This window comes from Scyliorhinus torazame, chromosome 9 (genome assembly GCF_047496885.1).
Source record: "Scyliorhinus torazame isolate Kashiwa2021f chromosome 9, sScyTor2.1, whole genome shotgun sequence".
Lineage (NCBI taxonomy): Eukaryota > Metazoa > Chordata > Chondrichthyes > Carcharhiniformes > Scyliorhinidae > Scyliorhinus > Scyliorhinus torazame.
The window spans coordinates 47,603,352-47,630,293 of record NC_092715.1 but is presented as its reverse complement, the minus strand read 5'-3'; the positions used below and the strand labels follow the sequence as shown (position 1 = coordinate 47,630,293).

The following is a 26,942-nucleotide window of genomic DNA, read 5'->3' as shown; positions in this document are numbered from 1 at the left end:
GCCTCCTGCGGCACCTCCTTTGTACCTCTCGGCCTGTTGGGCGGCTCACTCTCCATCCTCACCAGCTGCCTCCTGTTCCTCAGTGGCATGCTCCGCTGCTGCAGCTTCCTCCTCAAGCAGCACTGGCTCATACAACCACAGTGATTCCCAAAGGCCTGTGGCAACTTGGCGAAAAGCCACCACTGCTGGTTATATTCCAGTATCCATTGTCTGCAGGGGGTGAAAGGCCGACATGTTAGCATGGTGCATACCCTGTGCCCAACCAGGTCCAACAGGCAGCATGGTGGGCCATGTTGGCACTGCGGATCATGCTTCTGCATGTTCCTCCAGCCCCATCCATGGGCACCATCGGTGCCTGGCAACGTGGGGGCATCTGGCCCTGGTGCCCGTCCATGCTGCTAGAGGCATCATCGGCTGGTGCTGCCCTTGCCAGCAGTATGCTCCGCGGGCCCCTCCGGCGTCCCTCTGTAGAGGTTATTGTGGGCGCTGCCGTTGGGTGGGCCGCGTGATGCCCCGCCAGCGGGTGGCGGCCGGCTGTGGGGGGATGATAAGGCAGAGGGTAGGGTGCGGAGTTGGTGGGTGGAGGGTGGGTATAGGGTACCGTAGTGGAGGGTGGGGGCTGGGGTACCGGGCGGTGGGGTGGAGGGTGGGAGGAGCTGGGTGCGGGGGAGGTGGGATGGGGGCACCCATAAATCCGGTGACATGCTGTAGAACCAGGGGACAACGTGGGTGGTCAATGGGGTGCACAGAAAGATGGTGACTTGCTGTCGTGGGCAATGGTGAACCGTGCCTGGACACCGCCTCAGAGCCGTGGGGGTCCCCGGCCCCATCCAAAGTGTCAGGACCAGCAGCCCACGGTCGCGTCTTTCCGTGTCCTATGTCCTCTCTCTCCTTCATCAGCCAGGGCACCAGGGTTCTCAATTTTTTAAAGCACAAGTGAACCTCACCATTGGGAATTTCCCCGGTGCAGGAGGAGAATCGCGGAGGCCCCTGAGAATACCGGGTCCAGCATGCTAATGATACACCAACGGCGTTTACTGTATGCGTTGAGTGGAACGCATTGACGCCACTGTTGAGGCACCGGAGAATTGCGATTTGGCGTGAAACTGGCACCCGCTACGATTTCAGCGTCAGAACCGATTATCCGCCTATTCCGGAATCTGCCAACGGAGAATCCCGTCCCATATCTTTCAGAGACTAACGTGAGAGCCCCTAAACAGGGTTCGCGCTGGGTACCGAATGGAGCACGATGCCCCTGGCTCGCATCGCCGGACGCAAGCTGGCTCATGCCCTCGCTGGGTGTGAAGCAGATCCACACTAAAATGCATATTTAAACTCATTTATTTATGCATTGTTAGATTTTAGCTGGATTCCCTCGGCTCCCGGGATTCACTGCCCCTGCCGGGGGAGCACGAGTATGGCGGGAATCACTACTGGTCTCCATGGACGGAGGACAGACATGATGACCACACCATGGGGCTCAGAGGCCATTGGAGCCCCCAGGTGTTGGCGGGCTGGGCACCTGGCATTCTGGAAACTGGCAGTGCCAATGACTGTGTCAATCTGGCATCCTGGTAGTACCAAACTGTCGTTGGCACTGCCAGGATGCCAGGTTGGCACAATCAGAGTGCAAGGAGCAGTACCAGGGTGCCAAGGGCCACTGCCAAGGGGCAGGGCCTGAGAGGGGGCATGGGAGGGAGGGAGATTGAGGTGGGGATAATGAAGGGGGGCCTTAAAGGATGGAGCTTCGGTGACACCATAGCGGGGTGTCGGTGATTTGGGGTGCCTGATGCCTGTCAGTCGGGGGTGCCCACTGCTGGTGAGTAGGGGGGTGGGGGAAATTTAAAAATAGTGCCCTGATCTCCGAGGAGCTGTCCTGGCCAGTGTCTTTATGTCCTGCAGTTCTCTTTCTTGGCGGGGATATTCCCAGGCTCCAAAAAAATGACTAAGTGTCAGTACATTGCAATGGGAATTGTACCGGAACAGCCAACAGGATTCTCAATATTTTTCTGTCCCAAATGACACTTTGTCGGTTTTTGGGAAAATTCCACTCTGTATTTTTCTTTTCAAATATGGAAAGACATTGCACACTTGGCTGCTGACCTGGCATTTATTTTTTAAAGAAGGATCACAAGTGGACTGGGAGAAAGCCTGTCCTTTTCCAATAAATCACCTGACCAGCATGGTACTTGAGGGGAAAGAGCTGTTTGTTTATTTTTAACTGCAAATACTTTAATTGATGGGGATAAGACCACAAGACATAGGAGCAGAATTAAGCCACTCGGCCCATCGAGTCTGTTCCGCCATTCAATCATGGCTGATATTTTTTTCATCCCCATTCTCCTGCCTTCTCCCCATAACCCCTGATCCCCTTATTAATCAAGAGCCTATCTATTTTTGTCTTAAAGACACTCAGTGATTTGGCCTCCACAGCGTTCTGCGGCAAAGAGTTCCACAGATTCACCACCTTCTGGCTGAAGAAATTCCTCCACATCTCAGTATTAAAGGATCCTCCAAAGGTTGATAATGTACTGGGGATGAGATAAGCTTTATTTTTGAATTCAGTGTGTTTTTCTCACTATCTCCCTGCTTTTGTGGTTATCAATCTGCAGTCAGAGAATCTTTATCCGAATGTAACCTGCATTTGGCACCCTGCAGAGCTGGGAAAAGAAGAATTGATCCAGCTCTCTATTCTCCTCCACACTGAAGCTCTGTTGGTGAGAACCTCCAGACATCTACTGGTCCTCACAGGAGAGAGCTCCAGATCAATAGCATCAGAACCCTGTAAATGTTATCCTTTATGTTATGAAGCCTGTCTTCCAAAACCCAACTCTGCAGAGACCTCATCTGTTTGTCCTTTGTTTGTGTGAGCCCGTGCGGGGGTATTTTTACAAAGGGATAGATAGTTATACTTCCAGAGTATCACTGTGTGTTAACTGTTCTTGAAGCAGCTTTGTTTTATAATAAATCAATCATTCTGAGTTTATTAAAAGAAGCCTGGTTAAATTCTCTTTTATTCTGGGTTTTTCAGCAGCAAAGATTAATAATTGGCCATTTTGGTTAGTGAATTAAACTATTGTGCCACAGTGCTAACACTGTTGCCTCCCAGCGCCTGGGACCCGCGTTCAATTGCGGCCTTGGGTGACTGTGCGGAGTTTGCACTTTCTCCTCATGTCTGTGTGGGTTCCCTCCAGGTGCTCCGTTTCCTCCCGCAGTCCAAAGATGTGCAGGTTAGGGTGATTGGCCATGATCAATGTGCGGGTTTACGGGGATAGGGCCTAGGTAGGGTGCTCTTTCGGAGTGTCGATGCAGACTTGGTCAGCCAAATGGCTGTAGGCATCCCACTGTATGGATTCTATGGATGCAAGAAGATACTTTTATTGGACAGTGTGGTAGTCACCACTGAGTAGTATTACATGTATTACGGTAAGACCGTATAGTAGAGGTACATGGGTAAATCCCTGCCTGTTGGCTCCGCCCAGTAGGCAGCGTATAAATGTGTGTGCTCGCCGGTGCTGCAGCCATTCTGGTTCCAGCTACAGGAGGCACAACATATTTGCTCAATAAAGCCTTGATTATTCCACTACTCTCGTCTTTGTGGTAATTGATAGTGCATCAATTTATTGAGCAAAGATTTTTTTAAACGATGGACCTCTGCAGCAAGCCTGATTGCCTGCAGCTGAGCCCTCAAGCAGCCAACGCTACGTCCACTTTTGAGCACTGGTTAGTGATGTGTTGGGTACTCTGTTACACAGACGAACCAACACGGTTGCGAATGGTACAACTCAGTTTTATTACCAACATTTATTTACAGTGGTAAACTGCTTACTGAGGTTCATCATAACCCTAGAATCTGTGGACCTATTCCTAATACTATCTTGGAGTGGCACTCAGCACATGGTGGATGTCTGAGTGGCTTGCTGTGAGCTCTGTGCCCTGAGCTGTTTCCTGCTGGAATGCCCAGGAAGTGTCGTGTTCCCTGTTTTGTACTGTGTATGCTCTTGCCTGTGATTGGCTGTGGTGTTGTGTGTGCTGATAGGTCCGTTGATCTGTCCATCAATATGTATGTATGTTTGTATCATGATGTTTACCTGAATATCATGACAGTTAGTCTGCTTCGAAAGCTACCTCCGAACTTCCGCTGAGGAACCCTCGGACTCGCAGAAGCTCCAAGTCCTTTATTCACGGGTGAGCCCTGACATTTTTCCTCTTCCACTTACTCCGAAGCGATGGAGCTCCTGAAGGGACATTACGTTCGACCAGTCAATCAACTATACGCCAGGCACCTCCTGGCCACGAAACAGCAACTCCCTGGGGAGTCTCTGGACGACTTCTGGCGTGCCCATCACATCCTAGGTAGGAACTGTGACTGCCAGGCAGTTTCGGCAGTGCAGCATACAGAACTTTTAATTCGAGACGCTTTTGTTACGGGCATGAGATCTGCGTATGTCCGCCTGCGGCTACTGGAAGGAGGTACGCTTGATCTTGCGGGAACTAGGCAGCTCGCTAACTCGTTAGAAGTCGCCTCCCGTAACGTCCAGTCATACGCGCCCGTCCGCGCGGCACCCTCGTGGGCATCGTGGGCCCCACCAGCTCCCAAGTGCTATTTTTGCAGGCAGAACAAACACACCAGGCAGCGCTGCCCGGCACGGAGCGCGACCTGTAACAGATGTGGGAAGAAGGGACACTTTGTTTCTGTTTGCCAGGCCCGGTCGGTCGCCGCTGTTTCCAGGCCCGGCGTTCCTGCACCCTCCACGTGCGACCCGGGGCGCCACCATCTTCCTCATCACCAGCCACGTGCAGCCCGTGGGCCCTGCCATCTTCTCCACCGCAAACCACGTGCGGCCCATAGGCGCTGCCATCTTTGATGGCCCCCGCGGGCGCCATTTTGGACGGCGTCTCAGGACCCCTGCTCGGCTGGCCATTCATCGCCTGCTGCTATCTCCATCCCCTACTCTCGTCTTTGTGGTAATTGATAGTGCAGCAGTCAATCCCCCGTCTCTAAACTTTGCATTGAGCTTTGCCCTTTACACACCATCTCCATTCAGACTTCTCTCCCTTTATTTTATCAGCCATTCCACTTGTTCCTTCTGGATTCTGCCCCCCTGGCTGAGCAGAAATTAAGACGGGTCACAGGGTGCTATTGGAATCAAAGACTGTGGAATTTGCTGTGGCACGTTATAAATGTTCAACTGTCACACAAACCCCACTGGTATCCCCAGCAACAAGCTGCAACCTGGAGGGGCGGGGCTACGATCTGACCACGCCTCCTGGGCGATCCCCTTCGGCCCTGCCCTCTGCACACGCCGCTGTGGCCACGACAATGGCCCCCCACCTCGCACCACTTGATGGAGCCGCTCTGGCCCCGCCCCCTCAGCGAGCCGCTCCAACCCCGCCCCCTGATCGACTCGCTCTGACCACGCTCTGACCTTGTGCGTGCGTGCGGACCGCGCCCTCTGGCCCCGCCCCCTGAGCGTGCGTCTCAGACTCCGCCCTTTGTCCCCGCCCCTTGACTTACTCTCTCAGATCCCGCCCTCTGTTCCGGTCCCCTGAGTGACTCTATCAGACCCCGCCCTCTGACCCTGCTCCCTGAGCGAGCCTATCCGAGCCCGCCCTCTGCCAGTGACGTGCGGATGGGGAGGGGGGAGAAACTCGGTAGGCGCGAAGATGAAGCTACTGATTAAAGTGGATCGCCATTGAATCAACCCACACAGACGAATAAATGTCCATCAGTGAAGGTGAAGCTTCAAGAGGCTTAGTGAATTGACGGGGATACTGTGTATAAAGTGAGGGAGAGTGAAGATACCCAGAGGCACAGGGCAGTCTTCATGATGCTTGGTTCCACTGCTGCAGGGAAGGAAACATCCAGTCAAATCTGTATGGAGAAAGATCCCAACCTACACACACATGACAGGTAAACTACTGCAAATACATTAAACAGCAGGAATTTCTTGTAACTACATTAAATTCCGGTAATGTACATATATATATATAGTCATGATGTGGAGATGTGGCGTTGGACTGGGGTGAGCACAGTAAGAAGTCGTACAACACCAGGTTAAAGTCCAACAGGTTTGTTTCGATGTCACTAGCTTTCGGAGCACTGCTCCTTCCTCAGGTGAATGAAGAGGTATGTTCCAGAAACATATATATAGACAGATTCAAAGATGCCAGACAATGCTTGGAATGCGAGCATTAGCAGGTGATTAAATCTTTACAGATCCAGAGATGGGGTAACCCCAGGTTAAAGAGGTGTGAATTGTGTCAAGCCAGGGCAGTTGGTAGGATTTCGCAGGCCAGATGGTGGGGGATGAATGTAATGTGACATGAATCCCAGGTCCTGGTTGATGCCGCACTCATGTGTGCGGAACTTGGCTACAAGCTTCTGCTCGGTGATATATATAGTGTTATGGGCCAGGGTTTAGAGAACCCCAAAGTGTATCATGGAGTTCACCTGATCCACAACTTTTAATAGATTGTGGTATGGGGAGCACCTGGCCCACTCTACAGGTGTGGTACAGCAGAAATGGAAAAGTATTTTTCAAAGCAAAAACAATGTTTATTCTATGAACTCAAGTTAACCTTTTTAAAACATACAGTGAACATCTTAGCAACCATTAATTCAAATACATAAGAACATAAGAATTAGGAACAGGAGTAGGCCATCTGGCTCCTCGAGCCTGCTCCGCCATTTAATGAGATCATGGCTGATCTTTGTGGACTCAGCTCCACTCTCCGGCCCGTACACCATATCCCCGAATCCCTTTATTCTTTAGAAAGGCATCTATCTTTTTCTTAAAAACGTTTAAAGAAGGAGCCTCAACTGCTTCACTGGGCAAGGAATTCCAGAGATTCACAACCCTTTGGGTGAAGACGTCCCTCCTAAACTCAGTCCTAAATCTACTTCCCCTTATTTTGAGGCTATGTCCCCTAGTTCTGCTTTCCCCGACCAGTGGAAACAACCTGCCCGCATCTATCCTATCTATTCCCTTCATAATTTTATATGTTTCAATAAGATCCCCCCGCATCCTTCTAAACTCCAATGAGTACAGTCCCAATCTACTCAACCTCTCGTCATAATCTAATCGCCTCAACTCTGGGATCAACCTAGTGAATCTCCTCTGCACTCCCTCCAGTGCCAATATGTCCTTTCTCAGGTAAGGAGACCAAAACTGAACACAATACTCCAGATGCGGCCTCACCAACACCCTATACAATTGCAGCATAACCTCACTAGTCTTGAACTCCAGCCCTCTAGCAATGAAAGACAAAACTCGATTAGCCTTCTTAATCACCTGTTGCACCTGCACACCAACTTTTTGTGACTCGTGCACCAGCACACCCAGGTCCCTCTGCACAGCAGCATGTTTTAACATCTTACCGTTTAAATAATAATCCATTCTGCTGTTATTCCTCCCAAAATGGATAGCCTCACAGTTGGCAACATTGAATTCCATCTGCCAGACCCTAACCCATTCACCTAACCTATCCAAATCCTTCTGCAGACTTCCGGTATGCTCTGCCCTTTTTGCTTTACCATTCATCTTAGTGTCGTCTGCAAACTTTGACACATTGCACTTGGTCCCCAACTCCAAATCGTCTATGTAAATTGTGAACAACTGCGGGCCCAACACTGATCCTTGAGGGACCCACTAGTTACAGGTTGCCAACCAGAGAAACACCCATTTATCCCCACTCTCTGCTTTCTGTTAGTTAACCAATCCTCTACCCATGCTACCACTTTACCCTCAATGCCATGCATCTTTAGTTTATGCAGCAACCTTTTGTGTGGCACCTTGTCAAAAGCTTTCTGGAAATCCAGATATACCACATCCATTGGCTCCCTGTTATCTACTGCACTGGTAACGGCCTCAAAAAATTCTACCAAATTAGTCAGACTCGACCTACCCTTTGTGAACCCATGCTGCGTCTGCCCAATGGGACAATTTCCCTCCAGGCGCCCCGCTATTTCCTCCTTAATGATAGATTCCAGCATTTTCCCTACAACCGAAGTTAAGCTTACCGGCCTATAATTACCCGCTTTCTGCCGACCCCCAAAGAATACAACATTAAGTAATCCTTTAAGCTTTCCTTTTAACATCCATACGACTCAAAAACACAATCTTTATCAGAAACACATCAGGTTAAAGTCACTACTGAAAACATTTATAATTCTGAATTCACCAAATGATCAAGAGATAGTCTTTTGATGGCAGAGAGAACAGCAGTACACCTGCTTTGTCTGGCTTCAGCTCCAACACTGAAAACAAAACTAAAACACCCTGCAACAAACAGCTTAAAACGAAAGTAAAACGCTGACAGACAGCCCAGCTCCACCCACACTCTGACATCACTGCAGTAGTAAACACCCATTTCTTACAGGTACTCTCACATGACAATAGCAAAGATGCTAAATCAATATTTTGCCTCAGTTTTCATGGTGGAGGACACTTGGTGCCATTCTTATAAGAACTGCCAATTCAGAGGTAATAGAAAGTGAGGAACCTGGAACAATCAACATCAATAGGGAAACAGAACTCAACAAACTATTGGGATTGAGGGCCGACATCTCCCCTGGGCCTGATGGCCTGCATCCGAGGATCTTAAAGGAAGTGACAGTGGAGATAATGGATCTATTGGTTTTAATATTCCAAAACTCCGTGGACATGGAAATGGCTTCAGTGGATTGGAAAAATGCTAATGTAACTCCCTTATTCAAAAAGGGAGGGAGGCAGAATGTGGGAAATTACAGACCATTTAGTTTAACATCTGTTGCTGGGAAATTGTGAGAATCAATTATCAAGTGAGTAATATCAGGACATTTGGAAAGTCAAAACTCAATCGAGTCGGCATGGTTTTATGAAGGACAAATCATGTCTGACTAATTTGCCAGAGTTCTTCGACGATGTAACAAGCAAAGTGGATAATGGGTATCCAGTAGATGTAGTATATGCAGACAACACAAAAATAGGTGGGAAAGTAAATTTTAAAAATAAATTTAGAGTACCCAATTCATTTTTTCCAATTGAGGTCAAATTTAGCATGGCCAGTCCACCTACCTTGCATATCTTTGTGTTGCGGGGGAGAATGTGTGAACTCCATGCGGACAGTGACCCAGAGCCGGGATCGAACCTGGGACCTCGGCGCCGTGAGACTGCAGTGCTAACCACTACAACACCGATCTGCCCAGGTGGAACAGTAAGTTGCCATTAGGAAATAAGAACCTTACAAATAAATATAAATAGATTAGAAGAATGGGCTAAAATGTGGCGTTTAACGTGAATAAGTGTGAGGTCATGAATTTTGGTTGGACAAATGGAGGGAAACTTATCTAAATGAGGAGATACTTTGGGTTGCTTTATTGCTGAGGGACCTGGGGGGGGTCCTCGTTCATGAGTCAGCGAAAAGAAGCATGCAGGCACAGCAGATAATAAAGAGAGCAAATGGAATATTTTTTCATAGATTATCATAGAATTTACAGTACAGAAGGAGGCCATTCGTCCCATCGAGTCTGCACCAGCTCTTGGAAGAGCACCCTACCCAAGGTCAACACCTCCACCCTATCCCCATAACCCAGTAACCTCACCCAACACTAAGGGCAATTTTGAACACAAATGCTTTCCCCGGGCTCATGTGTTTTACTATTCCAGAGGATGTCTGAGCGCTCAGAATCATAGACTTTACAGTGCAGAAGGAGGCCATTCGGCCCATGGAGTCTGCACCGGCTCTTGGAAAGAGCACCCTACCCAAGCCCACCTACACCCTATCCCTATAACTCAGTAACGCCACCTAACACTAAGGGCAATTTTGGACACTAAGGGCAATTTAGCATGGCTAATCCACCTAACCTGCACATCTTTGGACTGTGGGAGGAAACCGGAGCACCCGGAGGAAACCCACGCACACACGGGGAGGATGTGCAGACTCCTCACAGACAGTGTCCCAAGCTGGAATCGAACCTGGGACCCTGGAGCTGTGAAGCACTTGTGCTATCCACAATGCTACCATGCTGCCCGTTGAATGTTGGCATTTATAGCTAAAAGAATAGTGTATAAAGGTAAGGAATTGTTGTTGCAACTGTACAAGGCATTGGTGATTGGATATGTTTATTGTCACGTGTACTGAGGTACAGTGAAAAGTATTAGAACATCGAACAATACAGCGCAGTACAGGCCCTTCGGCCCACGATGTTGCACCGAAACAAAAGCCATCTAACCTACACTATGCCATTATCATCCATATGTTTATCCAATAAACTTTTAAATGCCCTATTGTTCTGTGTACAGTCCAGACAGATCATTCCATACATGAAAGAAAACATAGGACATACCGGCCAGCACGGTAGCGCAGTGGTTAGCACAGTTGCATCACAGCTCCAGGGTCCCAGGTTCGATACCCGGCTTGGGTCAGTGTCTGTGCGGAGTCTGCACGTTTTCCCTGTATCTGCGTGGGTTTCCTCCGGGTGCTCCGGTTTCCTCCCACAGTCCAAAGATGTGCAGGTTAGGTGGATTGGCCGTGCTAAATTCCCCTTAGTATCAAATGGTTCGGTGAGGTTATTGGGTTACGGGAATAGGGTGGAGGTGTGGGCATAGGAAGGGTGCTCTTTGCAAGTGCTGGTGCAGAATTGATGGGTCTAATGGCTTCCTTCTGCACTGTAAATTCTATACATAAATACACAATGTAAATTCATAGGGGCTGGTTTAGCACCATGGGCTAAACAGCTGACTTGTAATGCAGAACAAGGGCAGCAGCGCGGGTTAAATTCCCTTGCCAGCCTCCCCGAACAGGCGCCGTAATGTGGCGACTAGGGGATTTTCACAGTAACTTAATTGAAGCCTACTTGTGAAAATAAGCGATTATTATTATTAGACATGGGCATCGGGTGAAGCATACAGGAGTGCAGTACTACTCAGTAGAGAAGATGTGTGAAGAGATCAGATCAGTCCATAAGGGGTCATTAGGAGTCTGGTAACAGTGGGGAAGGACTGTTTATGAATCTTAGTGCATATTCTCAGACTTTTGTATCAACTGTGTGATGGAAAATGTTGGAAGAGTGAATATGCCAGTGGGAGGGGTCTTTGATTATGCTGCCTGCTTTCCTAAGGCAGCGGGAGGTGTAGACAGAGTCAGTGGATCCGAGGCGGATTTGTGTGATGGACTGGGGTGTGTTCATGACTCTCTGTACTTTCTTACGGTCTTGGGCCGAACAGTTGCCATACCAGGCTGTGATGCAGCTAGATAGTATGCTTTCTATGGTGTATCTGTAAAAGATGGTAAGAGTCAATGTTGACATGCCGAATGTCCTTAGTTTCCTGTGAAAGTATAGGCGCTGTTGTGCTTTCTTGGTTGTAGCGTTGACGTGGGTGGACTAGGACAGATTGTTGATGATGTGCACACCTAGGAATTTGAAGCTCGGCACCTCGGCACCATTGATGCGGGTGTGTACAATACTTTGCTTCTTGAAGTCAACGACCAGCTCTTTAATTTTGCTGACATCGAGGGCAAGATTGTTGTTGTTACACCACTCCACTAGGTTCTCTGTCTCCCTCCTATACTCTGACTTATCGTTGTTCGAGATCCGACCCATTACGGTTGTGTCTTCAGCAAAATTGTAGATTGAGATGTAGCCAAATTTTACCACACAGTCGTGTGTGTGTAGGGAGTATAAGAGGGGGCTAAGTATGCAGCCTTGCGGGGCCCCGGTATTGAGGATTATTGTGGAGAAGGTGTTGTTGTTTATCCTTACTGATTGTGGTCTATGGGTCAGGAAGTCGAGAATCCAGTTGGCAGAGGTAGTGCTGCCAACTCACAAGGATTTTCCGTATCTCATACGGAAAATCTGCTTGGATACGGCAATACGATTTCTCGCGTTGAAATACACAATCCACTGCAGCCCTCAGTCAAATCCAACTTAACACCGTATTGACGGAGAGTAATTTAAGTGAGAAAAGTTTTTTGGGGAAGGAAGAAAAAAAGTATTAAGAGTGAACTCGCTGAAGGGCTGGCTGGCTTTGTGGGGGCGGAGGTGGGAAGAGGAGCTGATTGACACGCAAATGCATTCCTCCCAAAACGTTTCCTTGGTGACGGCTGCTGGAAGACAGGGCCCTTTCACATCTCCGCCCCCACATTATACAGTGCATGCGTGTCACATGGTCCTAGTAGATATGTTCATTCTTGGATGTCCATGCCACCTTCTTCATCTGACTGCAGAGAAAGCAGCAAGTCAGTTGCCATTATCTACAGTGGACCTGCTTGTACCAGTCTATTACTACCTTGAGAAATCTCGCAAGCACCACAAAGAGTTCAAGGAAATACAAACATTGTGTAATCTAGAAAATCACAAAATACTCAAACATGTCTGCATGAGATGGTTGTCCTTGGAAAGAGCACTGGACAGATTTCTGGAACAATGGTCTGTGTCACAAGAGCACTTCTCCCAAGAATCAGAGAAAGGAAAAAGAAAGAATGAAGGGGGCTTGAGAAATGCTAAGTGACTGAAGGTTGACACTTCTGGAAATACCTCTACCAAGCCTCCAGTGGCAGTGACCTCCACACACAGGGTAGTGTTACATGTAGCACATCATCTACAACAAGAGCATTGTTTGCAGGAACAAAAAACAGCATTCATGTTGTGAAAGCAAAGAGTAGTTGCCTGGTTTCAGCTACTGTCAAGAAACAGGCCCCTACAACAGTGCGACCCAAACAGATCAGTAGGATTTGTTCTTGTGCATGGTAGTAAGACTGACAATATTAAGAAAGATGGAAAAAGCAGCAGTTCAAGTGTTGGAAGCAAGAAGAAGCTAGCAACCCTGTTGCTAATACAACAGTACAGCCATCTCAAGGCAAAGCTGCCAGGATTTATGCAAAGCTTTGTGACAGAAACAAGCTGTATTGTATCTTTCTTCAATATACACTTCCTGTGTTCAACAGGCTCAATCTAGAACTCCAAAATGAAACTCCCAAGATACAGATTCTACATCAGAAGTTGCTTGACTTTCTTCAGGACTTGTTGCTTCGCTTTGTGAAACCTGCTGCAGTTGCCAGTGTTCCATTGTCTGTGAGCTGCATGTACAAGGACAAATGCAATTAAAAGTCCGATGAAGACCTTGTCGTTGGTGAACAAGTCAGGCAGTTTCTCAAGACGGGACACTTCACCTCGCAAGATAGGAGTAACTTCTACTCATCAGTACGAAAGTACCATGTTGCAGCGTGTGACTATGTCACCACCAAATTTCCCCTTCAGGACGAATTGCTGCTACATGCAAGATTGGCAAATCCAAGGGAGAGGATGGCGGGAAACTTCACATCAGTTTGTTACTTTGCAAAGCGATTCCATATCATGGAAGATGTTCTGGATGATTTAGAAGTGGAATTTGTTCAATTCCAGATTGATCCATTGGGTGGTATTGCATTAGACGGGCGATCAGATGAAGTTTGGGTGGATATCTCCCAGCTGAGGGGAAAATCAACTGGTGATCTGAAGTATCATCATCTTCCAAAAATCATGCTGGCAGTCTTGTCAATCACACATAGTAACGCTGAAGATGAACGAATCTTCAGTCTGCTCCGGAAGAACTCCACTGAGTTTTGGGCCAGTTTAGGAACCGGGACACTTTCTGACTTCTTAACCCAGAAAGTCTACGCTCAAGCCAAAGGACAGTGCTGTCATAAAATGCAATTCAATGCAAAACTGTTTGATAAGTGTAAAAGAACTACATGTACATCCCTAAGTAAGCCCGAGGTAACCTCTGAAATTAAGATGAAAGCAGGTGAGTGCAACACAGTCTGACAAATGCAAAAGAGCTGCATCAGTAAGGTTGAACTGAGCTCTGATGCTGGTATAAGGACAATTTTGAACTTCATGTAAAAAGGTGAATGGTTTGTTCACATTTTTCATTCTTAGATTTACTGAATGTTTGAAACTTAAGTTCAAAACACCCACTCATGATGTAAAAGCATTGGATTTGCATTTTCCATTTGTGTTTTAGATTTGTGCAATGAAAGGTGTAAAGCTGTACATCAGATTGGTGGGCACTTTTTCTTTGAAACGGAAATATCGATTTTACTGCCAAAATACTGGTTCTTGGTATCTGGAATACTGACTTCTGTCGAGAAAGGTTGGCAGCTCTGCAGAGGGAAGAGCCAAGGCCTAAGTTTTAGAACTTTGATATGAGCTTGGCTGGGATTATGGTGTTGAAGGCGGAGCTGTAGTCTGACGCAGGAGTCCTTGTTGTCAAGATGCTCCAGGGATGAGTGTAGGGCCAGGGAGATGGTGTCTGCTGTGGTTGTGGCGATATGCTAATTGCAGTGGATCAAGGCATTCTGGGAACCTCTCGAAGCACTTCATAATAACCACCGTCAAGGCCACTGGACGGTAGTCGTTGAGGCACATTGCCTGGTTCCTCTTTGGCACCATTATTATGGTGGTCTTGAAAGGAGGTGGGAACGTCAGAACGGAGGGGAGAGATTGAAGATGTCCGCGAACACCTCTGCCAGCTGGTCCGCGCAGGATCTGAGTGCACGACCAGGAACCTCGTCAGGACCAGTCGCTTTTCGACGGTTCAGTTTCAAGGAGGCCAATCTGACTTTGGAAGCTGTGACGGTAGGTATGGGGGTGTCCGAGGCTGCTGGGGAAATTGACAACGGTTTGACGGCTTCCTGCTCAAACGGAGTATAGAATGCATTGAGTTCATCGGGGAGGGGTGTGCTGCTGCCGGAGATTCTACTCGGCTTTGCTTTGTAGCCCGTTATGTTGTTTAAGCCTCGCCACAACCGAGGAGAGCCCGTGTCGTTAGTCTATGACTCTAGCTTAGTCTGATATTGTCTCTTGGCATCTCTGAATTTGTCGTACCTGGATTTCTTGTATAGGTCAGTGTCGCCTGTCTTGAACACCTCCGACCTGGCCTTCAGTAGGGAGTGTGGTGAGAGCACACCTGGAGTATTAGGCAGAGCTTTGGTCCCCTGATTTGAGGAAAGATGTAGTGGCATTGGAGGCTGTTCAGAGGATATTCACGAGATTGATTCCAGAGATGAGGAATTTGTCATATGAAGACAGTTTAGGCCTATACTCTGGAGTTTAGAAGAATGAGGGGAGATCATATTGAGGTATGTAAGATGCTAAAAGGTATGGGTAAATTGCGCATCCCTAATTGCCCCTGAGGGGCAGTTAAAAATCAACCACATTGCTGTGGATCTGGAGACCAGGTAAGGATGGCAGTTTTCCTTCCCTAAAGGACATTAGTGAACCAGAACCCGACAATGGACCCGACATGGTCATCACTAGACTTTCAATTTCAGATTTTTATTGAAATCAAATTTCACCATCTGCAGTGACGGGATTTGAACCTGGGACCCCAGAACAGCACTCTGGATCTCTGGATTACTAGTCCAGTGACAATACCACTATGCCAACACCTCCCCAAGGACAATGAACTACAGGTAACATAACTACTGGATCTAAACTACAAATCATGCTCAGGAGGATGGTAAACCATGGTTAATTTTCCTCGGCAGTTCCAAGGGATTGATTCCACTCTAATACGATAGGGTCCTGAGATGGCTGATAATGGGTGTTTTGCGGACTCTGCCACACTCGGCCTGGTTGTGCACAGAGCCTCCACAACTATCCACTGTGTTCTCTATGGGAGAATCTCAGGAACCATGGACGGGATTCTCCATTTCAGCGACTAAGTTTGATGCCAACGGAGCATGTGTGGTCTTTTACGACCAAACATCCTGCGTGAAACCCTCACTGATTCTGGGACCAATGAGGGGCTAGCAGTGGTGCTGGGTGAAACTTCCGGCTCCCGCGCCGAAAATGGCCGTGCGCAGACCCGACTCCCATCCGCGACCCCACAAGCCACTCCTCAGCCCTCGTGGAAGCCCCCACCCCGGCCAGCAGCATTGATCCCGGCCAAGTGTGGCGGCGCTGGACACTGTCCGCAGCCACCACGCCGGGTTCCCGCACGGCTGAGACCACATGTGTCCCACGCGTCGGGAACACGGGCCATCGGGGGTGGAGCATTGTGGGAGGGCCGGCCGATGATGTGCCAATGGCTTTGCGATGATGCCATTTCTCTGGGGGTGGAGCATGGCTGACCGGAGTTGGCCCTGAATTGGACTTCGGAGTCGATTCTCCGCCCGATCACCGATTACTATTTCGGCTTTGGGCAATGGAGAATCCAGCCCCATGTCTTTGAAATGGAAATGAAAACATATTAAGCTTCTAACAATCTAATGGAACTGTCACTCAAACACTATTCAGCCTGAAAATAACTAATTCAAAAAACCCATTCAAAAAAATGGAAATGTACTCAAATGGTCAATTTGTTGTTAAAATAACCTATTTCACTTACCACATCAAAGTCAGACAATTCTCTTTTATAACTCCTTAAAACCTTCAATCTAAATATCTACACGTCCACCTGCTGAGATAAGTAGTTATACTCCTTTTGAAATTCAGCCAAGCATTCATGAAATGCTCAGCTGTCCACATTCTACCTTGTAAACGTAAGGTAATTCAAAACTTCTGCCCATGCCCAAATGCCTACCTAATCTTGTTTCCCCTATCATCCCTGTGCGTTCTGACCCATGCTGGCCCGCAGTCAAGCAACATCTTGACTTTCATTTCTCATCCTTGTTTCCAAATTCCTCCATGGCCTCATCCCTTCCTAGCTCTGTAATCTCCGGCCACTCAAATCTCCGAGATATCCGTCCTCATCTTATTCTGACATCTTGGGTTGCCTCAATGTTAATTAATATTGATAATCTTTATTAGTGTCACAAATAGGCTTACATTAACACTGCAGTGAAGTTACTATGAAAATGCCCTAGTCGCCACACCCCGGCGCCTGTTCGGGTACACTGAGGGAGAATTCAGAATGTTAAATTTACCTAACAAGCACGTCAGGGGGAGGGTTTCAGATTCCTGGGGCATTGGGACCGGTTCTGGGGGAGGTGGGACCTGTACAAACTGGACGGGTTACACCTGGGCAGGACTGGAACTGATGCCTGAGGCAGGCTATTTGCTAGAGCGGTTGGGGAGTGTTTAATCTGATGTGGCAGGGAGATGGGAACTGATGCAGGAAGTCGGAAGGTAGTAAAATAGGGACAGAAAGAAAAGGCAGTAAGGGGGAAAGTGTAAGGCAGAGAAACCATAGTCAAAAATCAAAAAGGGCGACAGTACAAAGTACAGTGACTAAGGGGAGCTCAGTGAATAGGCCCAGTATTACTAAAAGGAATAAAACAGGAAGTAAAAACATAAATGGAAAGCGACGCGGCAGGTTGTTACATGAAGATATAGGTTCAATGACAAGGAAAATTAGGAGAAAAGTTAAGAGAAAAAATAACTCAGGAGAGGTTACTGATCGAGGCTCAAAACAGAGGTGTAAAAGCCCACATAAGTGTACTTTCCCTGAATGCTCGTAGTATTCGGAATAAGGTAAATGAGTTGATGGCGCAAATCATCGTGAATGACTATGATTTAGTGGTCATTACTGAAGCCTGGTGAAAGGATGGTCACGACTGGGAGTTAAATATCCACGGGTATCCAACTATTCGGAAGGACAGAGTGGATGATAAGGGAGGTGGTGTAGCTCAGTTATTTAAGGATGACTTCCGGGCAATAGTAAGGGATGACATCGGTGCTCTGGAGGATAAAGTTGAATCCATTTGGGTGGAAATCAGGAACAATAAGGCAAAAAAGTCACTGATAGGAGTAGTCTATTGGCCACCAAATAGTAACCAACAAATAGTAACATTATGGTGGGGCAGGCAATAAACAAAAAAATAACTGATGCATGCAGAAATGGTACAGCAGTTACCATGGGGGATTTTAATCTGCATGTCGATTGGTTTAACCAGGTCGGTCAAGGCAGCCTTGAGGAGGAGTTTATAGAATGTATCCGCGATAGTTTCCAAGCACAATATGTAATGGAACCTACGAGGGAACAAGCGGTCCTAGATCTGGTCCTGTGTAATGAGACAGGATTGATTAATGATCTCATAGTTAGGGATCCTCTCGGAAGGAGCGATCATAATATGGTGGAATTTAAAATACAGATGGAGGGTGAGAAGGTGAAATCAAACACTAGTGTTTTGTGCTTAAACAAAGGGGCTAGCTAAGGTAGACTGGAGCAAAGACTTTATGGTGAAACAGTTGAGGAACAGTGGAGAACCTTCCGAGCGATTTTTCACAGTGCTCAGTAAAGGTTTATACCAGCAAAAAGGAAGGACAGTAGAACGAGGGAAAATTGATGGTGGATATCTAAGGAAATAAGGGAGAGTAACAAATTGAAGGAAAAAGCATACAAAGTGGCAAAGATTAGTGGGAGACTAGAGGACTAGGAAATCTTTAGGGGGCAACAGAAAGCTACTAAAAAAGCTGTAAAGAAGAGTAAGATAGATTATGAGAGTAAACTTGCTCAGAATATAAAAACAGATAGTAAAAGTTTCTACAAATATATAAAACAAAAAAGAGTTGCTAAGGTAAATATTGGTCCTTTAGAAGATGAGAAGGCAGATTTAATAATGGGAGATGAGGAAATGGCTGAGGACCTGAACAGGTTTTTTGGGTCGGTCTTCACAGTGGAAGACACTATTAACATGCCAGTGACTGATAGAAATGAGGCTATGACAGGTGATGAGCTTGAGATGATTGTTATCACTAAGGAGGTAGTGATGGGCAAGCTAATGGGGCTAAAGATAGACAAGTCTCCTGGCCCTGATGGAATGCATCCCAGAGTGCTAAAAGAGATGGCTCTTTACATAGATGATTTGGAGTTGGGGACCAAGTGCAATGTGTCCAAGTTTGCAGACGACACTAAGATGAGTTGTAAAGCAATAAGTGCAGAGGATACCGGAATTCTGCAGAGGGATTTGGATAGGTTAAGTGAATGGGCTAGGGTCTAGCAGATGGAATACAATGTTGACAAATGTGAGGTTATCCATTTTTGGTAGGAATAACAACAAAAGGGATTATTAATTAAATGATAAAATATTAAAACATGCTGCTGTGCAGAGGGACCTGGGTGTGCGAGTGCATGAGTCGCAAAAAAGTTGGTTTACAGGTGCAACAGGTGATTAAGAAGGCAAATGGAGTTTTGTCCTTCATTGCTAGAGGGATGGAGTTTAAGACTAGGGAGGTTATGCTGCAATTGCATAAGGTGTTTGTGCGGCCACACCCAGAGTATTGTGTTCAGTTTTGGTCTCCTTACCTGAGAAAGGACGTACTGGCGCTGGAGGGTGTGCAGAGGAGATTCACTACGTTAACCCCAGGGCTGAAAGGGTTGGATTACGAGGAGAGGTTGAGTAGACTGGGACTGGACTCGTTGGAATTTAGAAGGATGCTGGGGATCTTATAGAAAAATATAAAATTATGAAGGGAATAGATAGGATAGGCAGGTTGTTTCCACTGGCGGGTGGCTAGGGGGCACAGCCTCAAAATAAGGGGAAGTAGATTTAGGACTGAGCTTCGGAGGAACTTCTTCACCCAAAGGGTTGTGAATCTATGGGAATTCTTTGCCCAGTGAAGCAGTTCAGGCTCCTCCATTGAATGTTTTAAGATAAAGATAGATAGTTTATTGAAGAATAATGGGATTAAGGGTTATGGTGTTCGGGCTGTAAAGTGGAGCTGAGTCCACAAAAGATCAGCCATGATCAAGAGGCCAGATGGCCTACTCCTGCTCCTAGTTCTTATGTTCTTATGTTCGGGACTTGTGGGAGGAAACCGGAGCACCCAGAGGAAACCCACGCAGACACGGTGAGAACGTGCAGACTCCACACAGACGTGGCCCAAGCCAGGAATCGAACCCAGTACCCTGGCGCTGTGAAGCAGAAGTGCTAACCACTGTGCTACTGTTTGCTCCACCATTGAAATAAACCCAGATGGTTTTGAGGCAGCGACTGACAGGCATCCAAAACAGTCATTGACTCATTAGGGAACAAAGAGGCCATTCTGCCCTTCGAGACCCTTGCCAAGAGCAAGCAAATTCAGGCATACTGTATTTGTATGCACAACACACTTTATCTGAATGTCTCTAGGTATTAATACACAGGAGATCCCACCTTAATGTGTGTCTGGTCCAGTTTTTGTCAAGTCTGGAAACAATTGCATGCACAAGGATTCGGAAAATCTCCCTAAAATTCAGTATAAATAGGATAATTTGACACGGTTGCCGTTGACTTGAAGGGGATGGGAGTATGCAAATTAATTTCAAACCAATTTTAGCTAGGTCTACTCAAGCAGGCAAATCGGCATCTGAAAGAACATGCGTAATTAAATTAATCTAAAGCTTTCTTGTTAATATATTGCTTAAGATTCTTCAGGGCTGAACCTGCAGTCTAAACGTTCCTGTACCTTTCAAGATAGTGATGAGCCAGATCTGTGTTTCCAACTTTCTTTGTTTTATTTCTGATTTCTTCAAAGCTGGGGTGGCACAGTGGCTAGCACTGCTGCCTCAATGCGCCAGAGACCCGGGTTCAATTCAAGCCTCGGGTGACAGTCTGTGTGGAGTTTGCACTTTCTCCCGTGTCTGCGTGGGTTTCCTCCGGGTGCTCCGGTTTCCTCCCACAGTCCAGAGATGTTCAGGTTAGGTGGATTGGCCATGATAAATTGCCCCTTCGTGTCCAAAAGGTTAGGTGGGGTTACATGGGGAGTGGGCCTTGGTAGGGTGCTTGTTCAGAGGGTCAGTGTAGACTCGATGGGCCAAATGGCCTCCTTCAGCACTGTAGGTATTTTTTGATAGACGTGGATCTGATTTTCTCGCCTTGTAGAAAGCTAAACATAGAATCTTGTCAATGGCACGCTATTCCGGTGGCGGAACCGGAAGTACGCGCCACTGTCACTGGTTCCCACAACACTACAAATTAAAATTTAAAGTGCTTGTTGCGTGTACGTGGAGACACATGCAATCACAGGGCAGGAGTGCTTTGCAGTGTTGAGGTCTGCCGTCAGTTGACAATACAGCAGATGTGGGGCAAGCTATAAATGAGACTCCTGGTCAACATCACAGTCAAAACGTCCCTGCCCAACTCCATTGATGTGAACATGAGACTTTTTCAAAATTCAATTTCACTTGTAAGTATTTCACATGACATTGGCTTCACTTTATTGATGATTGCATCATCGTTATTTATTGATACTAACTGGCACACCACATGTTGGCATGGATTGATGGTTACAAAGGAGTTCGGGCCATGCCCTTTCTTGTGGACGAAACAATGTTGTGTTTTCAGTTGTTCACTCTTCATTGAATGTTAATATTCGTGCCAGGTGTTGTACTCGCCACTCTGTGGGAAATGGCTGAACTTGCAGGCTCAGCTGGAGCTGCCTTCTTTGTATTAGGCAGGACATTGACTGAGATCGCAGTCAGCGGGGATAATTGAAATGTTGCAGGTGAACCCAAAGCCCTGTAAGCACTCTGTCAGCCAACACCTGGAGATTGGCCCACGTTTGGACAGCACTCACCCTGCCCTTTAGGCCCCTCAATTTCTTGGCTGACTCTCCCAAGGTGCCAGGCCCTTCCCACTTCATTCTCCAGGCCTCCAGCCCCACCCTCTGATCTCCCTTGGAGCCCTCTTCCACACTTTCAAGCCCTCGACCCTCCCTCTGCGCCCCTCCCTCACCACTGACCCACTGTTGTCAGTCCAGAGCCGCCATTCAACCTTTCAACCTCCTGCTCCTCTCCCTTGTGCCACAGAGGTCAGCAAGGAAGACCGCTTACCTCGGGCTCGCTGACCTCGGGCACAACAGCACAAAGCCAATTGGTACATGTCACCGTTAAGCAAATGTGAATGCGCTGCTGACTATCAACATCTCATCCAGTCTAATTCACCCCAGTCCAACGCCGGCATCTCCACATCAGTCTAATTCAGTCACCTCAATTTCAGATTTCCAGCATCCACGGTATTTTGCTTTCATTTTAATGTTTGATTTATTGCCACTTCTCTCCCAGGAATGCCTTCCCTGCAGAGGTTCTGCTCTTCCCTCTGACAGGATTTCCAATTTTATCTTTCACCGTGTTTGCCTTCCTGGTGTTTGATAAGGTGTATATATCCCTGTTAAATTTCCCCTGAGCTCCCACCTATCCCCGACCTTCCATATTGCTTCACCTGCCCCAACTCATTTTCAACAGTAGGTTCTCCCTCTCTTTAACTCTGAAGAAGTCACACGGACCCAAAACGTTAACTCTGTTTCTTTCTCCACAGGTGCTGCCAGACCTGCTGAGTTTATCCAGCAATTTCTGTTTCCATTTCAGCCACCCCACGAACTACATTTCCCACCTTTTGAGGGCTCCATAAAATCCACCCCCTTGGGGCTGATTGCAGTGACCTCCTCCAGCATATTCTCCGGATCTCAAAACATATTGTACTCATTTCCACGGTATCACCTTGCTCTCGCATTCCATTTGTGGGTTTTTTTCTCCATCCCTTCCGTCTCTTCTACCAAGTATAAACTATTGAAGACTCATTGATCTTTAATTCAATCCGCTCATTGTGTACCAGCACAATAACACATGAATAAAGTCATGCGTGTAATCTAACAAAACCACGGCATTTGCTGAGAGCTGAAGTGAACAGTCCCTAACTGAAATTTTAGAATTTATATTATTTTTCTCTCCACAGGTGTTCTGTGCAGTCCCAGCATTTGTAGTTTTTTATTCTTGTTTCATCTCTGAAATGACTGACTAATGTTGGAATTTCACAGCTCCTACAGAGAATGCAGAACTTTAGGGGGCTGATTTTCAACTGCTTGTCATTGCTCACCAGTATAGAAGGAATCCCCTGTGAGGCTTCCTGTGATTTATGCACGGTTGTCAAAATAGCTCTTGTATTGAATAATGCAAAATCAAATTTGAACAGTGCTGCAAACAGTGCCTGTATGATGAAATTGTCTTTAATTTTACAGGGGTGATGTAGTACCATGCAAAAAACGAGAGGATTATCTTGAGTGGTCGGAATATTTCATGGCAGTTGCTTTTCTATCAGCTCAGAGGAGCAAGGACCCCAACTCCCAGGTAAAAGTCCCCTCCCTTTTCCTTCAACCCCAATTTAAGCAGCCAAACACAAGATTGACCAATAAAGTATTTGAGGTTCAAATCGCCAGTTACAATTGCAAAAGCCTGCCATTTTCAGCCCTCACACGTGAAATTCAAAATGGTAATAACGTCCTTTTTGCGAGCCACTGCAGCATATTCTGCAGACTGCTAAAGAATCAGGACAAGATGAGGTGACTTTTTTTGCGCAGCGAGTTATGACCTGGGATACACTGTCTGAATTTAGAACTTGTGTCGTTCATTAGTGATACAGTAAAGTCTGCTTTATTGTGCCTGGAAGGAAATGAAGTGATGGCGTCAGACGGAACTATTTTACTGGAAGTAAGATTTGTGTTATTGCTTCCGAAAGAGAAAGATTGTCTTGCTGAATGCTGATAAACACTTTGTTATAACATTATAAATATAATTGTATAAATAGCCTGGGTTTTGAAACCCCTACAGTGCATCTGAAATGTGAAGACACGTCGTATTGACAAACTCTCTACTCCTGTGAATAATGGTGATCAATATTTGATCCAAATGCAGGTTGGTGCTTGCATCGTGAACCCTGAAAACAAGATAGTCGGCATAGGGTACAATGGAATGCCAAATGGATGTAGCGATGATAGGTTACCGTGGGCCAGAGATGCCAAAAATAAATTGGACACAAAATACATGTATGGTAAGAATTGTGAAGACTGATGTGATTATCTGGGATTGTTTCTTCATAGTATAGCTTCATTGTATATCATTGTAAATAATGGCAATGGTTGAATAAAGGTCGGCTTGTGCTGGTGAAGATTTGGGCTTGTACTGGTGAAGATTTAGGGCTGTCAAAATACTGTGGGATTTTATTAATCACCACGTGATACTGTTGTCCTGAGACCAGATGGTGTTTAAGGGCTTAAGGTTCATAATGGGAAATATCATGGTGCAACACTATAGAACGGATTCTTTGACCAAGGCAGGTTGCCAGATTCACCTGTGGGAGGGGGGACCGCTGGTAGAGATTACTGAGGGTAGTGGGCTAGAATGCCTGCCTTGGTTCTCTGCGGCTTTGTCCCAGTTGTTTTAGGAGATGTTAGGCTCTCTATCCATCATACCCCATGGCCACTCGTACCCTGCATACCAATTTAGGGGCTGGTTTAGCACACTGGGCTAAATCGCTGGCTTTTAAAGCAGACCAAGGCAGGCCAGCAGCACGGTTCAATTCCCGTACCAGCCTCCCCGAACAGGCGCCGGAATGTGGCGACTAGGGGCTTTTCACAGTAACTTCATTGAAGCCTACTCGTGACAATAAGCGATTTTCATTTTCATTTCATTTCAACTCAATGCCACCTTATAGCTCCCATGCCAACTAAATGCCAATTCATGCTCCCAACCACTCTCATTGCCACCTCCATAACTACTCACCCATTATTGACCAGGATGGACCTCAAGAGCTGTGACGATTTAATAACTGGGGCTGGTTTAGCACAGTGGGCTAAACAGTTGACTTGTAATGCAGAACAATGCCAGCAGTGTGGATTAAATTCCTGTACAGGCCTCCCCGAACAGGCCCGGAATGTGGTGACTAGGGGCTTTTCACAGTAACTTCATTGAAGCCTACTTGTGACAATAAGTGATTATTATTCTTATTATTATTATTAACGTAAGCTCTCACTCATACACACTTGGTAGTGAAAAAGCTCCCATCCATGAAACCCAAACCAAGCTTTTAAATTATCTCAAGTGTATAATCTCTTATTAAAAACTCAAACTTTTATTCAGACCCCATGTCAAATACAGCAAATTCTTTACTAGCCTCTTTAAACTGTCAAACTATGAGCTTGGAACCTTCTGCTGAGACGATTGTACCTTTTGAAATTCAGCCAAGTATTCATAATGAGATAATACCCTTTGCGGAAGTGTCATCAAAGAGCTTTATTGAAACTTCGTGAACAGAAGCTATTTTTTTCTTTTAAAAAAACAAACATTTTGAGTACCCAATTCTTTTCTAATAAAGGGGAAACCTAGCGTGGCCAATCCACCTACCCTGCACATATTTGTGTTGTGGGGGTTTGCAAGTTGATTCTGATTGGCTAGGGTGTTGCCATGGAGAAAGTAATGGAGAACTAAGCTAAGCTCCTGGGTAATTCAAAAAAGATACAATGCTCAAACTTGTTCCTTTGCCTGCAGTGATCTGGGGCTGGATTCTCCGATTCTGGGGCTATGCCCCCACACCGGCGGGGGACCGGAGAATCCGGCCCGAGAGTCTAATGGGAAGGAGGAATTGAAAGAAATTGGTATTGATAAAGAATAGTGCTGGAGAAATTAATGATACAGAAAACCAATACATCCCCAGGGCCTGATAATAGACGTCCCAGTGCAGTAAACCAGGTGCCCATGGAAGTAGTAGATGTGTTTGTTCTCATCTACAAAAATTGGACGATGGCAAATGTCACCCCGCCATTTAAAAATTAAGCGAGGGGATAACGGGGAATTACAGGGAGCGAGATAACGGGGAATTACAGGGAACGAGATAACGGGGAATTACATGGAGCGAGATAACGGGGAATTACAGGGAGGGAGATAACGGGGAATTACATGGAATGAGATAACGGGGAATAACAGGGAGGGTGATAACAGGGAATTACGGAGATAACGGGGAATTACAGGGGGGGGATAACGGGGAATTACAGGGAGGGTGATACGGGGAATTACAGGGAGCGAGATAACGGGGAATTACAGGGAGGGTGATAACAGGGAATTACAGGGAGCGAGATAACGGGGAATTACAGGGAGGGGGATAACGGGGAATTACAGGGAGGGGGATAACGGGGAATTACAGGGAGCGAGATAACGGGGAATTACAGGGAGGGTGATAACAGGGAATTACAGGGAGCGAGATTACAGGGAGGGGGATAACGGGGAATTACAGGGAGCGAGATAACGGGGAATTACAGGGAGGGTGATAACGGAATTACGGAGATAACGGGGAATTACAGGGAGGGGGCTAACGGGGAATTACAGGGAGGGTGATATGGGGAATTACAGGGAGGGTGATACGGGGAAATGCAGGGTGGGAGATAACAGGGAATTACAGGGAGGGGGCTAACGGGGAATTACAGGGAGGGTGATAATGGGGAATTACAGGGAGGGTGATAACGGGGAAACAGGGAGGGTGATAACGGAATTACAGGGAGGGTGATAAGGGGGAATTACAGGGAGCGAGATAACGGGGAATTACAGAGAGGGTGATAATGGGGAATCCAGGGAGGGTGATAATGGAGAATTACAGGAGCACTGTGTTGGCGATGTCTTCATTGATGCTGGGCCAGTACACAGCCTCTCGAGCCCTCCGTCGGCACTTCTCCACGCCAAGATAGCCCTCGTGTAGCTGTTCCAAAACAAGCTGGCGCATGCTGTGCAGGATCACGATGCGGTCCAGCTTCAGGAGGACACCATCGACTACTGCCAGATCATCTCTGACAGTGTAGAACTGCGGGCATTGGCCCTTGAGCCACCCGTCCGTCATGTGGCGCATGACACGCTGTAGTAGGGGGCCAGCCGCAGTCTCGTGGCGAATGTGGATAAGGCATTCATCCGTGGCCGGCAGATTGGAGGCCGTGAAGGCCACATGGGCGTCAACCTAGCAGACGAACCCCTCTGGGTCACACGGGGTGTTGACTGCCCTGGACAGAGCGTCGTCTATGATCAGGTCCTTGCCTGGGGTGTATAGGAGTTGGAAATCGTACCTCCGGAGTTTAAGCAGAATGCGCTGGAGGCGAGGGGTCATATCATTCAGGTCTTTTTGTATAATGTTGACCAGCGGGCGGTCTCGACAGTGAATTGAGGGAGGCCGAACACATAATCATGACATTTGTCGACCCCAGTCATCAGGCCCAGGCACTCCTTTTCGATTTGCGC

The 26,942-nt window shown here is 47.0% G+C and overlaps 1 protein-coding gene across 2 annotated transcripts in view; it reads left to right on the top strand.

Moving 5' to 3' along the window:
* Positions 1–5,603: 5,603 nt before the first annotated feature.
* LOC140429170 (deoxycytidylate deaminase-like) overlaps positions 5,604–26,942 on the top strand; it is an 89,071-nt gene continuing 67,732 nt past the window's right edge. The window contains exons 1-3 of one of the 2 annotated variants that reach the window (XM_072515835.1): positions 5,604–5,914; positions 22,907–23,015; positions 23,580–23,715. In XM_072515835.1, the coding sequence (XP_072371936.1) occupies positions 5,829–5,914; positions 22,907–23,015; positions 23,580–23,715 (331 nt within the window). In that variant the 5' untranslated portion in view covers positions 5,604–5,828. The remainder of the gene's footprint in view (positions 5,915–22,906; positions 23,016–23,579; positions 23,716–26,942) is intronic. The other variant, XM_072515836.1, reaches the window with a different exon arrangement.